We start from the raw sequence: 11609 nt of genomic DNA, 5'->3' as shown, positions 1-11609 counted from the left end.
TCAACTGAAAGCGAATCTATTTCTCTTAAAACAATCACCTGACAAAAGATGGTAAGAACAAAGACAAAAGACACAAAAGTAAACAGATTCAGAGGAGGTCAGTTTGGTTTGAGACGGTTTTCAAGCCGATTACACAAAATTGAACCCATGTCAAATATTTTCCAAGGGGACTTTTGGCAAAAAAAAACTATGACCTTCTTTCATTGTTTAATCTTCTTCATCAAGTTGACTTTGCAACTAGATACCTCGTTGAACTCTTCTATCATCCCCAAGATGACTAAAGCCAATTCAGGGTCGTTTTTGAGCTGTGCAAAACTATTCTCATCCATACAGATCTTCATCTCCTTCAGAGATGAAAAATAATCCAGGAAATGGTCTATCATGTGCATCTCTTTCATTGTTCCTCTAAACCCTTGAATATCTATCTCTTTTACCGGACAAGATTTGAGCGAACGGCCTTTGTCCTTCCGATAAATGCAATCGCAGACATCCCCACATTTATCTGTCACATGGTGCACAAGACCCTGAAAGCAGAAACAAGACAACAAAGGTTTATTGTTAGTGAACTGTATCCTTAACACATGTCATAGGTCCAAGTACTTTTCCTGGTTTATAATTTCACCTCAAAGACTAGAACTTCTAAATGCGGACAGTTCCTCAGAAGAACAGGCATTGCTTGCCATCCTCGGCCCTCGTGACTCTTAATAACTAACCTTTTGACGTTGTTGAACACGGGCATCGATTCACAGCACAGAGAAAGCACCTGAAAACAAGGAAAAGAAACCAACTATAATGCTCGCTCGTTCCAAGGGACGGATAGCTTAGGACAGAACACATCTCAATAAGAGCTTTGGTTCCAGTGATTTCGCAATTGCAATATATCATTAACGAGACTAGAAAGAAGAAAATAGAAAGGTGACCTCGAGAGTATCAAAATACAAGTGAAGTTCCTGAACATGTTGTATGCCATTCATGAGCTTCACCACATTGCCAAATTTGAGAACAACATCACCCTCTAGCAATTCATCATTTGGCACTCTTATCCGCTTGGCTTGTTCGTTGGTTACAGCAAGTATGATACGAGCACTGACTAAGTTTTTCATATTAACTAATGGATAGTCCTCGGCAACTAAATCAGAGTAGCCAAAGTAAAGCAGACTCGGAGTATCAAAAGATATGCTCTTTGGATTCGGATAACTTCTGAAGCCGGTGGCGTTAATAGCTAGCCTTTTGATTGATGCACTAGACACAGTTTCATCCGAACCTATCCACTCCATATCTGTCAACAGCAATCTCTCAAGCACAGGGAAAGAAGGAAGCAGCAACTCAAACTTAGTATCACAAAAGATCTTATCTGCATCGATATCAAGACTCTTAAGCATTGGTAAAGAAGTGCCTTGAGCTCCAGTCCACCAGTAGATACCAGATTCACTTTTTAATTTCAGATTGACTAGTGTCTTAGAGACGAACAACTCTTGAGGCAGGTCATAACCATACCCTAAATCAATGGTGAGATCAAGGTCCGATACACCACGATTCAGCACTTGACTTATCCAACGATTCAGACGAGATTCACAAACACCATCTTTACACTTGAGGGAGAGTTTACGAATGGGAGAGTTGCCCTGCAAAGCCAATACCATATCCACAAAACCCATTAAGCTCTCAAGGATACCGTCTCTTTCCCGCTTACCCTCTTCCGGATGAAGAAACTCAGAGTCATTAAAGTCAAGATTAGGGACGAGCGCGAACAGGTTACCCCACTTCTTAGAGAGAACAGAGGTTAAAGCTGCCTCCTTTGTGGTGAGGAAGGACAGTATGTGACAACGAACCTCGTCTGGTAAACTGCTCAACAGATCCATCTTCTCTCCTGAGAGAAATATACACTACGATCGCTCGCTCGCTCGCTCCTACAGAGGCCAATCTCCAAGAGGACGACCAACACTAAACACTAAAAATTAGGGCAATGGAAGGGTCAGTGAGAGAAGAGAAGAGAGACTGAAGTAGACTGAGTACAGAATTTAGGGGTATTTTCGGTATTTTTGATAATTATTATTAATGCGTTTCACTTTACTGGTGTAATTACAACTTGTTAGTAGTATTATAGTAGTAATTAGGAGAAGTAAACACCAAGTAATTATCGTCAAATAAAAATCAAAAACGAGTTATACAAGTGAAGTGACATACATATATTTTCAATCCTAAACTGAAAATTATAACCACTATACGACTTGCTCTAACGTAACCAACAATCGCTTCTGCAAAATTCTCCGACTTGAAACAACATCAAGATTTACTCTAATGTTTATGGCAAAATCTAGTGAAACCAACAAGTTAATGATCAAACTGCAAATACACACATAAAGATAGAGTCTAGAGGATGAAAATCAATCAGTAACCCTTAGGTCAATTCGTAGTTCAAACACAATCAGAAAGTTTCGAGGAATCAAGCAAAACAGGCGTGAGAATGAGTCTGGCCGAGCCAAGGATAAGGATATGATACATAAGACGAAATTCGGAGGAGGCCTTCTTCTTCAGAGATTTCTAATCGACTTCTTATCCAAGTATAGCTTGACATTGCAACTGTACATCTCGTCGTACTCTTCCATCTCATCCAAGACAAGTTTAGACACTTCAGGGTTGTTCATAATCTGTGTAATACCATCTTCTTCAACATAAATCTTCATCTCCTTCAAACACGAAAAGTAGTCCAAGAAATGCTCTATCATGTGCTTTTCTTTCATTGTTACTCCAAAACCTTTTATCTCTACCACTTTCACTGGACAAGATCTGAGCGAACTGCCTTTTTCCTTTCGATAAATGCAGTCACAAGCATCCCCGCATTTATCTGTCACATGGTGCACGAGACCCTGAAAGCACAAACGGAGACAGCATATATGGTTATTGTGGTTACTTGTAAAGTATGAAGTTCATGCTTTGTCCAAGTAGTTTTTGATGGTTTGTATTCCACACCTCAAAGATTAGAATTTCTAAATGTGGACAATTCTTTAGAAGAACTGGCACTGCTTGCCATCCTCGAGCCTCATCACTGTAAATAAGTAACTTTTTGACGTTGTTGAACACTGGCATCGATTCACAGCATAGAGAAAGCAACTGAAAACAAACAAGTAAGAAGTAAGAAGTAAGACAATCCTCCCCAAGTAGTCATGTTGCCGTTACTAATATTTTGACAAAGAAATAAAAGCAGAAACTGACCTCGACGGTATCAGGACACAAGTGAAGTTCCTGAACGTTTTGTATGCCGTTCATGAGTTTCACCACATTGCCAAAGTTGCGATCATTATTTGGCAATCTTACTTGCTTGATTTGATCGCCATTTGTTCTAAGGGCGATTCGAGCGAAAGTCAAGTTTTTCATATTGACTAATGGATAGTCCTCCGCAACAAAATCAGTGTAGACAAAGGAACGCAGATTTGGAGTATCAAAAGAAATACTCTTTGGATTTTGAGCGCGGAAGCCGGTAATATGGAGCGTTGTGAGAGTAGCACTTGAGACGGTGTCATCAGAATCTATCCACTGAATATTAGACATTTGTAAATCCTCAAGGACAGGGAAAGAAGGAAGAAGCACCTGAAGCTTATCATCACAAAAAACCCTTCCCGAGTAAACACAAAGACTTTTAAGCATTGGTAAAGAAGTGCCTTCAGCTCCAGTCCACCAATGAATACCAAACGCACTTTTTAACTTCAGATTGACTAGTGTCTCACTCACGAACAACTCTTGAGGCAGGTAATAACCATACCCTAAATCAATGGTGAGATCGAGGTCTAAAACATCACGCTGCAGCACTTCACATAACCAACGATTCAGACGAGCTGGAGAGACACCAGTTTCACACTTGAGAGAGAACTTACGAATGGGAGAATTGCCCTGCAGAGACAATACTCTATCCACAAAATCCATGAAGCTTTCTATAATTCCATCTCTTTCCCGCTTACCATCTTCCGGATGAAGAAACTCAGAGTCATCAAAGTCAAGTTGTGGGACAAGTGCAAACAGGTTGCGCCATTTCTTTGAGAGAAGTGATGTCGACGCTGCCTCCTTTGTGGTAAGGAATGACAATACGTGACAACGAACCTCGTCTGGTAAACTGCTCAGCAGATCCATCTTCTCTGCAGACAAAAATACATACACAACCCACAAATCAATTTACCAAAAACCAAACAGTTCCACATAAGTAGTAGAGCGATTTGTTTATATTGAGACTCAGAAAAACATCATACCCAAAAAGATATAAATGATTAACTAGGTCACCAACCTTGATACAGAGGCCAATCTCCAAGACCAACAGTGAAATTGCAAATTTTTCGCAGCACTAAATTAGGGTAATGAGGCGTCGGTGAGAGCAGAGAGACTGAGTGCGGAATAAATCTTATCTAAGTTTGCTAGTGTGATTTGACGTGTTACTGTTTTCTTTTGTAAACCACCAACCAAGTAAATATCGTTCAAACTTCTAAGATTAACTAAACCAGTAGAGCGAAAATATATACAAAAATTCATCTGAAAAAACTAAAACCCACTTAACGACTTGCTCTCTAACTATCATGTAAAACAAAGTTGAGAAAGTTAGGAACATCACGCGGCTTAGACAAGACATGAGTCCAAAGGCTCGGAGACTGTGGAGTCTAGTTGCCAACAATCATCTACAAATTCTCCGACTTGAAAGTAAGCTTCATGTTCACCACCTTTTCCTGATATCTGCTCGTTGCAACAATATCAAGATTTAATCTAGTGAAACCAACAAGTGATAATCAAATGCCAAGAGTGTTTAATGCACACAATAAGAAGTCAGAAGATAAAAATCAGTCATGAAAGTATTCAAAAACAATTAGAAAGTTTCTGAGGGTTTAACCAAAATAAGCATGACTATCAGTCTGGCTGAGCCGAGGATTTTTTAAGCAGGATATGATAATTAAAAGATAGATACACATAGATGAGATAAAGAAAAACAAAGCAAGGATCTGATAAGTCAAATTCCGAGGGGGCTTTGTTCAAAGACTTCAATGTTCAGTACACTTGTCACACGGCTCGTAGAGTTGGACATCGCAACTATATAAATCCTTGTACTCTTCTATCATGTCCATGATAAGATCAAACACTTCAGGGTCGGTTCTAAGCTGTGAAGGACCATACTCTTCACTACAGATCTTCATCTCCTTCAAACATGGGAAATTGTCCAAGAAATGCTCTATCAGGTGCATCTCTTTCATTGTTTCCCTAAACTCTTTGATCTGTATCACTTTTACAGGACAAGATTTGAGCGAACGGCCTTTTTCCTTCCGGTATATGCAGTCACAAGCATCCCCGCATTTATCTGTCACATGGTGCACGAGACCCTGAGAGCAGAAACGAGACAACAAGGTTACCTGTAAGTACTATACCGCATGTTTTGTCCAAGTAGTTTCATGGTTTATAGAATTCACCTCAAAGTTTAGGATTTCTAGATGAGGACAATTCCTTAGAAGAGCAGGTACTGCTTGCCATCCTCGGTCGTCGTCACTCTTAATGCCTAACGTTTTGACGTTGTTGAACACAGGCATCGATTCACAGCACAGAGAAAGGACCTGAAACAAGAAAAGAGCAAAAACACAACTATAACATCTTGCAACCAATATATATCTCAACAAGACCCGAAAGAAGAAAGTAGAAAACTGACCTCGAGAGTATCAGAATGCAAGTGAAGTTCCTGAACATTTTGTATGCCCTTCATAAGCTTTACCACATTGCCAAATCGGAGAACAACATCATCATCTGACAAACTGTTACTTGGGGCTCGTATCCGCTCGATTTGATCTTCATCTACTCCAAGGATGATTCGAGCCTTAAATAAACTTTTCATATTAACCAATGGATAGTCTTCAGCAACAAAATCAGAGTAGGCTAAGGAAAGCAGATTAGGAGTATCAAAAGAAACGCTCTTTGGTTTTCGACAGGCTTTAGGGCCGGTGGCGCTAAGAAGTAGCTTAGTGAGGTTTGTACATGACACGGTAGAATCTATCCACTCAACACCAACCAATCGTAACTCCTCAAGCACAGGGAAAGAAGGAAGCATCAACTCAATCCTATCATCACAAAAGAACCTCCAAGAGTCAATATCAAGACTTTTAAGCATTGGTAAGAAAGTGCCTTTCGATCCAACCCACCAACGAATACCACCAAATTCAGTTTTTAGTCTCAGATTGACTAAAGTCTCACTAACGAACATCTCCTGAGGAGGAAAGTAATCATCTTCGAACTCGATGGTAAGATCAATGTCCGAGACACCACGCTGAAGCACTTGAGATAACCAACGATTCACACAAGCTTGAGAAACACCACCACTTTGACACTTGAGAGAGAACTTACGAATGGGAGACGTACCTTGCAAAGCCAATACTCTATCGACAAAACCCATGAAGCTCTCAAGTATATCATCATCATCATCATCATCATCATCATCATCATCTGTATCCCACTTACCCTCATCCAGATAAAGAAACTCAGAGTCGTCAAAATCAAGATTAGGGACAAGTGCAAACTGATTGCGCCACTTCTTTGAGAGAAGTGATGTCAAAGCTGCCTCCTTTGTGGTGAGGAATGACAATATATGACAACGAACATCTTCTGGTAAATTGCTCAACAGATCCATCTTCAAATCAATTTCACCAAAACAGTTCTAAGAGCGGTTTGATTCAAAACCTAATAGCTAACAACAACAACAACGCAAAAAGAGCAAATTGATTTTGAGACTGTGACACCTAAAACACCAACGACACTGAAAAATGCAAATTTTCACACAACCTAAACTAACACTCCAAATTAGGGCTACTCCTCATTGAGGCGTCCAGTGAACGAGTGAGTCGAAGAAGAGAGAGAGAGAGAGAGAAAGTGCTTGTAATTTTAAGATTTTTTTTTTGTCAATAAATATATTAATTGTGATTACTTAACGCGTGTTACTGTTTGATGAGCAAGTAAACATTAAACCGGAACAAATTAGAACATTAAACCGGAATGAACATTAATTGTATTGCAATCCCGGAATGGACATTAAACCGAACAAATTAGAACATCTACACGACTTCAATCTTGAAATCACCCAAAAACAATTGGAAAATTTGGCAAAACAGGTGCGACATACAGTCTTGCCGAGCCGAGGATAGTTAAAAGATACACACAGGAAACTAAAAAACGAAACAAAGATCTGATAAGTCAAATTCCGAAGGGGCTTTGTGTAGTCGACGTGTGAGACACGTATAGGTGGACTTTGCAACTATATAACTCCTTGTACTCTTCAATCATCTCCAAGATTTCAGACACTTGAGGGTTTTTTCCAAGTTGTGTAAGGGTATCCTCTTCAATGTAGAGGTTCATCTCTTTCAAACAGGGGAAATAGTCCAAGAAATGCTCTACCATGTTCAACTCTTTCATTGTTACTCCAAACCCTTTAACCGTTACCACTTTCACTGGAGAAGTTGTGAGCGAACTGCCTTTGTCCTTGCGATAAATGCAGCTGCAAGCATCCCCGCATTTATCTGTCACATAGTGCACGAGACCCTGAAAGCAGAAACGAGACAATAAGGTTACTGTAAGTATATATGAAGCTGCATGTTTTGTCCAAGTAGTTTTCATGGTTTATAGTTTCACCTCAAAGGTTAGGATTTCTAGATGTGGGCAATTCCTTAGAAGAGCAGGCACAGCTTGCCATCCTCGAACATCTTCACTGTAAATACATAAAGTTTTGACATTGTTGAACACTGGCAGAGATTCACAGCATAGAGAAAGCACCTGAAAACAAACAAGTAAGAAAAAACCCCAACCAGTTTTTACAATTAACAACAATATAATAGCAGCAGAGCAGAAAGAAGATATTATATAATACCTCGAGAGTATCAGGACACAAGTGAAGTTCCTGAACATTTTGTATGCCATTCATGAGCTTCACCACATTGCCAAACTGGTGAACGACATCATCCTCTAACAGAACATTATTTGGCCCTCTAAGTCGATTGATCTGATCGTCATTTGTTCTAAGGACGATTCGAGCCAGAGATAAGTTTCTCATATTGACTAATGGATAGTCCTCCGCAACTAAATCAGAGTAGACTAAGGAAATCAGATTTGGAGCATCAAAGGAAATGCTCTTCAGATTCTGAGGAGGGAAGCCGCAAATAAGTAGGTTAGTGAGGGTTGCACTTGACACAGTTTCATCAGAATCAATCCACTCCATGTTAGCCATTTGTAAATCCTCAAGGACAGGAAAACAAGCTGGAAGCATCTCCTGAAGCTTATCACCACAAAAAATTCTCCCCGAGACAACACAAAGACTTTTAAGCATTGGTAAGAAAGTGCCTTCAGCTCCAGTCCACCAGTGAATACCACAAGTACTTTCTAATTTCAGGTTGACTAGTGTCTTAGAGACGAACATCTCCTGAGGCAGATAAACCTCTATGATATCGATGGAAAGATCAAGGTCCGACACACCACGACGCAACACTTGACAAATCCAACGATTCAGACGAGATTCACAAACACCATCTTTACACTTGAGGGAGAATTTATGAATGGGAGAGTTGCCCTGCAAAGCCAATACTGTATCCACAAAACCCATGAAGCTCTCAAGGATACCGTCTCTTTCCCGCTTACCCTCTTCCGGATGAAGAAACTCAGAGTCATCAAAGACAAGATTAGGGACGAGCGCGAACAGATTGCCCCACTTCTTAGAGAGAACCGAGGTTAAAGCTGCCTCCTTTGTAGTGAGGAAGGACAGTATGTGACAACGAACCTCGTCTGGTAAACTACTCAACAGATCCATCTTCTCTGCTTCAAAGAAATATACACAATGTTCCTAAGCAAATCAATTTTACCAAAACAGTTCCACTGGGACTACTACTAGAGAGAGGTTGATTTAAAACCTAACACTTTTAACAACAACGCGATATAGTATAGGAAACTCACCCAGAGCAAAATTGATTCTGAGGTTGTGACTGTCAAAAGACCAGCACTCCAAATTTTGAGACCCCGAAGCTGAAATTGACTGAACCTGCAAATTTTTGTGGCACTCTCTCAAGTCGTCTTCACAAAATTGGGAAATTCTCGTCTAGTGAAGAAGAAGAGTAAGACGTTGTAGGGTATTTATTTAGGGATACTTTGGAGATTTTATCAATAAAAAATGATAAAACTAATGTTTAATTTTGCTCGTATGATTAAACTTTGTTTATTACTGTCTACAGTTATATGTTTAAGGAGATTAATTGGAAGTTTGGAACGCAATTACTTAATAATACATGTTAAGGATAGAGATATCCGGGTGCCCCCAAACACCATAACTATCGCCGCCGATATCGTTGAAGAAGAAGAAACAGACTTTTTTGTCCACTGCTCAGCCGCCGGCCCGGAAGATTAAGGTAACGTATCTTCCCATTATTGATTAATCCTCCCTCGTAGATTAGTTTCTCTTGATCGGTCTCTCATGTTTCATTAACTACCTTCTCTACCAATCAATCCCTTACTCTGTAGCTCTCTATCGAATCAATAGCTCCGTTCCCACTCAGCTTTTTTGTTTTCCACATTGATTGATTAATTCAACATTGTTTGAGTTTAAATGAAAAGTTCTGGTTTTTTTGTTTGTTGAAGGATGGTGGATTTGATGTGGTTAATAATAAGTGGTTTACTTGTTGGAGCTGCACTTGGATATTTCATCAGCACTTTACAACTAACCCGCAGAATCTTTGTCTCGTCTTCCAAATCTGTCGCCATAAATGCAGGACTTAAGAAGAAGACTCAATCCAAGGAACCTCTCCAGATAGAGAAACTCGCTGATATACGAAAAAAATTCAAAATGGTTCCTCCTCCTTGTCTTTTGCATTATTGTACCACAGACACCAGAATTTGAATGTTTGTTGTTGTTGTTGTTATCTATCTGTGTAGGTTTTGGTTGTGAGGAATGATCTTAAAATGGGTAAAGGGAAGATTGCAGCTCAATGCAGGTGATTTTATCATCAAATTCTCTTTTTAGTTTTCAATATCATTTCTTAAATTTCCATTAACAAGTCCTCTTTTGGTTTGCATTATATATATATATATATATATATGTAGTCATGCAACTTTAGGTTTATACAAGAAACTCCTGCAACGGGCACCAAGAGCCTTGAACAGGTACATCACACCATGTCATAGTAGTCTACTTCAACTATTTTTTTTCTTCTTCATAGGCTACAGACGAAATTAACAACTTTTGGTTTGTGTTCTCTTCCTATCAAAAATTGATTGTTATTGCAGATGGGAATATTGTGCTCAGCCAAAAGTTGTTGTCAAAATCGAGAGTGAGGAACAGATGCTAGTTCTCCAAGTGAGTTTACTAAACTTGTGTTGTTATTGCTGAAGAAATATTCTTTGCCCTTTGCAAGATCTTTTGTTGACTGTTTACATGTTTCTGTATTAACAATGTTGTTTTTACCAACAGGAAAGAGCAAAGTCCCTTCAACTACCAACCCATATCACCATTGATGCCGGAAAAACACAGATCGCTCCAAGTGAGTTTCCCATAGTCACTGTCATTTGGAATTCAAGCCAGTCTCAAACTTTAAAATCCTACTTAACCATAGTCTTGACAATAGAAGAATCTAATGTGTTACTTGTTCTGTTCTTTTTTTCCAGATTCAAGGACAGTAATGGCTATTCTTGGTAAGTTATTATCATCTATGAGTTAAGTAGTAGGAAATATCATATATTGTAGATACAAGTTCTTAATAAGACTGGTACTTATGCAGGATCCGTTGATAATGTTGATGAAGTTACAGGTGGACTAAAGCTTATGTAATAACTCTTGGATTTGACAATTATCACAATGTGGCTGGCTGAAGGGAGAGCATGTTATTTTTTCGACATTTCTCGGTCACAAATCTGTTTCCCCTTGTACATGTACCACAATTACTAGAAGATAATTACCACAATTAATTTTTAGATAGAACTGTACACTTTATCTTACTAGAAGATAATCATACGACAATTGTCTCAAAAGAGAAGACGGATCCAATATAAATGACAAAGCAACTTCCTGAACAATCAATGGATTTTGTTTTCTTTTACAGGAGCAAACAACACACACACAAAAACCAAACACTAACTTGTCGTTGTCTCTTCTAAAAATCATTCCTTCCCCAGCAGAACAGACTTGTGCTTGGCTACCTGAGGGAGTGAAATCAGAGAAATGTCGATTCTATAGTTTAGGTTTTTCCGATTTTGGGTTTTGAAAGGAAGTAAATTAATTAATTCATATATATATTATATATACCACTTCGTTATGACGATCACGCCGGAGTTTGAATGCTTCCTCAGCTGCGTTTTTCTTTTTTCGGAACTCCACATAGTCTGAGGTATGTAAATTAAAAAAACAAAAAAAAAACGAAGGAAGTAAGCAATCACTAATTTGATGATGCAAAATTTGTATGGATTCCATGCGAAAACAGACAACATTACCAGCACGCGGTGAAGAAGAGAAACAGCGAGACGCCATGGATCTCAGATTCTGCATTAGGGTTCGCTCTCGGAATTGATTCTCCCTCTCGTCTCTGATTTCCTTCAAAAGGGGGGGGGGGGAAATTATATTT

General features: G+C 39.2%; 5 protein-coding genes and 1 long non-coding RNA gene across 9 annotated transcripts; 1 reads left to right on the top strand and 5 right to left on the bottom strand.

Moving 5' to 3' along the window:
* On the bottom strand, positions 1-2112 carry LOC104744392 (F-box protein At3g03040-like). The gene is made up of 3 exons (XM_010465445.2): positions 921-2112; positions 623-763; positions 1-524 (listed from the first exon to the last, which is right to left on the bottom strand). The coding sequence occupies exons 1-3, from the start codon at positions 1860-1862 to the stop codon at positions 201-203; spliced, it is 1407 nt and encodes a 468-aa protein (XP_010463747.1). The 5' UTR covers positions 1863-2112; the 3' UTR covers positions 1-200.
* On the bottom strand, positions 2276-4607 carry LOC104744391 (F-box protein At3g03040-like). 2 transcript variants are annotated; one of them, XM_010465444.2, is made up of 4 exons: positions 4280-4607; positions 3217-4128; positions 2974-3114; positions 2276-2870 (listed from the first exon to the last, which is right to left on the bottom strand). In XM_010465444.2, the coding sequence occupies exons 2-4, from the start codon at positions 4126-4128 to the stop codon at positions 2535-2537; spliced, it is 1389 nt and encodes a 462-aa protein (XP_010463746.1). In that variant the 5' UTR covers positions 4280-4607; the 3' UTR covers positions 2276-2534. The 2 variants fall into 2 exon arrangements, with proteins under 2 accessions (XP_010463746.1, XP_010463745.1); XM_010465443.2 differs by having other exon boundaries at positions 3217-4133; positions 4280-4598.
* Positions 4816-6896, bottom strand: LOC104744390 (F-box/LRR-repeat protein At3g03030-like). Its single transcript, XM_010465442.1, has 3 exons — positions 5678-6896; positions 5445-5585; positions 4816-5357 (listed from the first exon to the last, which is right to left on the bottom strand). The coding sequence occupies exons 1-3, from the start codon at positions 6647-6649 to the stop codon at positions 5022-5024; spliced, it is 1449 nt and encodes a 482-aa protein (XP_010463744.1). The 5' UTR covers positions 6650-6896; the 3' UTR covers positions 4816-5021.
* Positions 6998-9113, bottom strand: LOC104744389 (F-box protein At3g03040-like). Of its 2 annotated transcripts, none has more exons than XM_010465441.2 (4): positions 8956-9113; positions 7880-8820; positions 7645-7785; positions 6998-7554 (listed from the first exon to the last, which is right to left on the bottom strand). In XM_010465441.2, exons 2-4 carry the CDS (start codon positions 8810-8812, stop codon positions 7210-7212), a joined length of 1419 nt encoding a protein of 472 aa, XP_010463743.1. In that variant the 5' UTR covers positions 8813-8820; positions 8956-9113; the 3' UTR covers positions 6998-7209. The 2 variants fall into 2 exon arrangements, with proteins under 2 accessions (XP_010463743.1, XP_010463742.1); XM_010465440.2 differs by having other exon boundaries at positions 7880-8817.
* Positions 9274-10962, top strand: LOC104744387 (peptidyl-tRNA hydrolase 2, mitochondrial-like). Of its 2 annotated transcripts, none has more exons than XM_010465439.2 (8): positions 9274-9404; positions 9634-9841; positions 9928-9986; positions 10096-10155; positions 10279-10348; positions 10463-10532; positions 10657-10683; positions 10800-10962. In XM_010465439.2, the coding sequence occupies exons 2-8, from the start codon at positions 9635-9637 to the stop codon at positions 10817-10819; spliced, it is 513 nt and encodes a 170-aa protein (XP_010463741.1). In that variant the 5' UTR covers positions 9274-9404; position 9634; the 3' UTR covers positions 10820-10962. The 2 variants fall into 2 exon arrangements, with proteins under 2 accessions (XP_010463741.1, XP_010463739.1); XM_010465437.2 differs by having other exon boundaries at positions 10770-10962.
* LOC104744388 lies at positions 10944-11598 on the bottom strand. The gene is made up of 3 exons (XR_760637.2): positions 11479-11598; positions 11294-11370; positions 10944-11187 (listed from the first exon to the last, which is right to left on the bottom strand). It is a non-coding gene; the product is annotated as an uncharacterized LOC104744388 (long non-coding RNA).

Source organism: Camelina sativa, chromosome 15 (assembly GCF_000633955.1).
Source record: "Camelina sativa cultivar DH55 chromosome 15, Cs, whole genome shotgun sequence".
NCBI classification, from domain to species: domain Eukaryota; kingdom Viridiplantae; phylum Streptophyta; class Magnoliopsida; order Brassicales; family Brassicaceae; genus Camelina; species Camelina sativa.
Note: the sequence above shows the minus strand (reverse complement) of the source record. Positions and strands in the feature narration are given on the sequence as shown.

Bases quoted from the DNA above. Each gene is read 5' to 3' on its own strand.
- LOC104744390 (XM_010465442.1), bottom strand. From the start codon at position 6,649: ATGGATCTGTTGAGCAATTTACCAGAAGATGTTCGTTGTCATATATTG. The intron at 5,586-5,677 runs GTCAGTTTTCTA...TTCTTGTTTCAG, and splicing joins TGCATTCTGATACTCTCGAG to GTCCTTTCTCTGTGCTGTGA. The intron at 5,358-5,444 runs GTGAATTCTATA...TTCTGCTCTCAG, and splicing joins TAGAAATCCTAAACTTTGAG to GGTCTCGTGCACCATGTGAC.
- LOC104744389 (XM_010465441.2), bottom strand. From the start codon at position 8,812: ATGGATCTGTTGAGTAGTTTACCAGACGAGGTTCGTTGTCACATACTG. The intron at 7,786-7,879 runs GTATTATATAAT...GTTTGTTTTCAG, and splicing joins TGTGTCCTGATACTCTCGAG to GTGCTTTCTCTATGCTGTGA. The intron at 7,555-7,644 runs GTGAAACTATAA...TTCTGCTTTCAG, and splicing joins TAGAAATCCTAACCTTTGAG to GGTCTCGTGCACTATGTGAC.
- LOC104744392 (XM_010465445.2), bottom strand. From the start codon at position 1,862: ATGGATCTGTTGAGCAGTTTACCAGACGAGGTTCGTTGTCACATACTG. The intron at 764-920 runs GTCACCTTTCTA...CCTTGTTTTCAG, and splicing joins TGTATTTTGATACTCTCGAG to GTGCTTTCTCTGTGCTGTGA. The intron at 525-622 runs GTGAAATTATAA...TTCTGCTTTCAG, and splicing joins TAGAAGTTCTAGTCTTTGAG to GGTCTTGTGCACCATGTGAC.
- LOC104744387 (XM_010465437.2), top strand. From the start codon at position 9,635: ATGGTGGATTTGATGTGGTTAATAATAAGTGGTTTACTTGTTGGAGCT. The intron at 9,842-9,927 runs GTTCCTCCTCCT...CTATCTGTGTAG, and splicing joins TACGAAAAAAATTCAAAATG to GTTTTGGTTGTGAGGAATGA. The intron at 10,349-10,462 runs GTGAGTTTACTA...TTTTACCAACAG, and splicing joins AACAGATGCTAGTTCTCCAA to GAAAGAGCAAAGTCCCTTCA.
- LOC104744391 (XM_010465444.2), bottom strand. From the start codon at position 4,128: ATGGATCTGCTGAGCAGTTTACCAGACGAGGTTCGTTGTCACGTATTG. The intron at 3,115-3,216 runs GTCAGTTTCTGC...GTTTGTTTTCAG, and splicing joins TGTGTCCTGATACCGTCGAG to TTGCTTTCTCTATGCTGTGA. The intron at 2,871-2,973 runs GTGTGGAATACA...TTGTGCTTTCAG, and splicing joins TAGAAATTCTAATCTTTGAG to GGTCTCGTGCACCATGTGAC.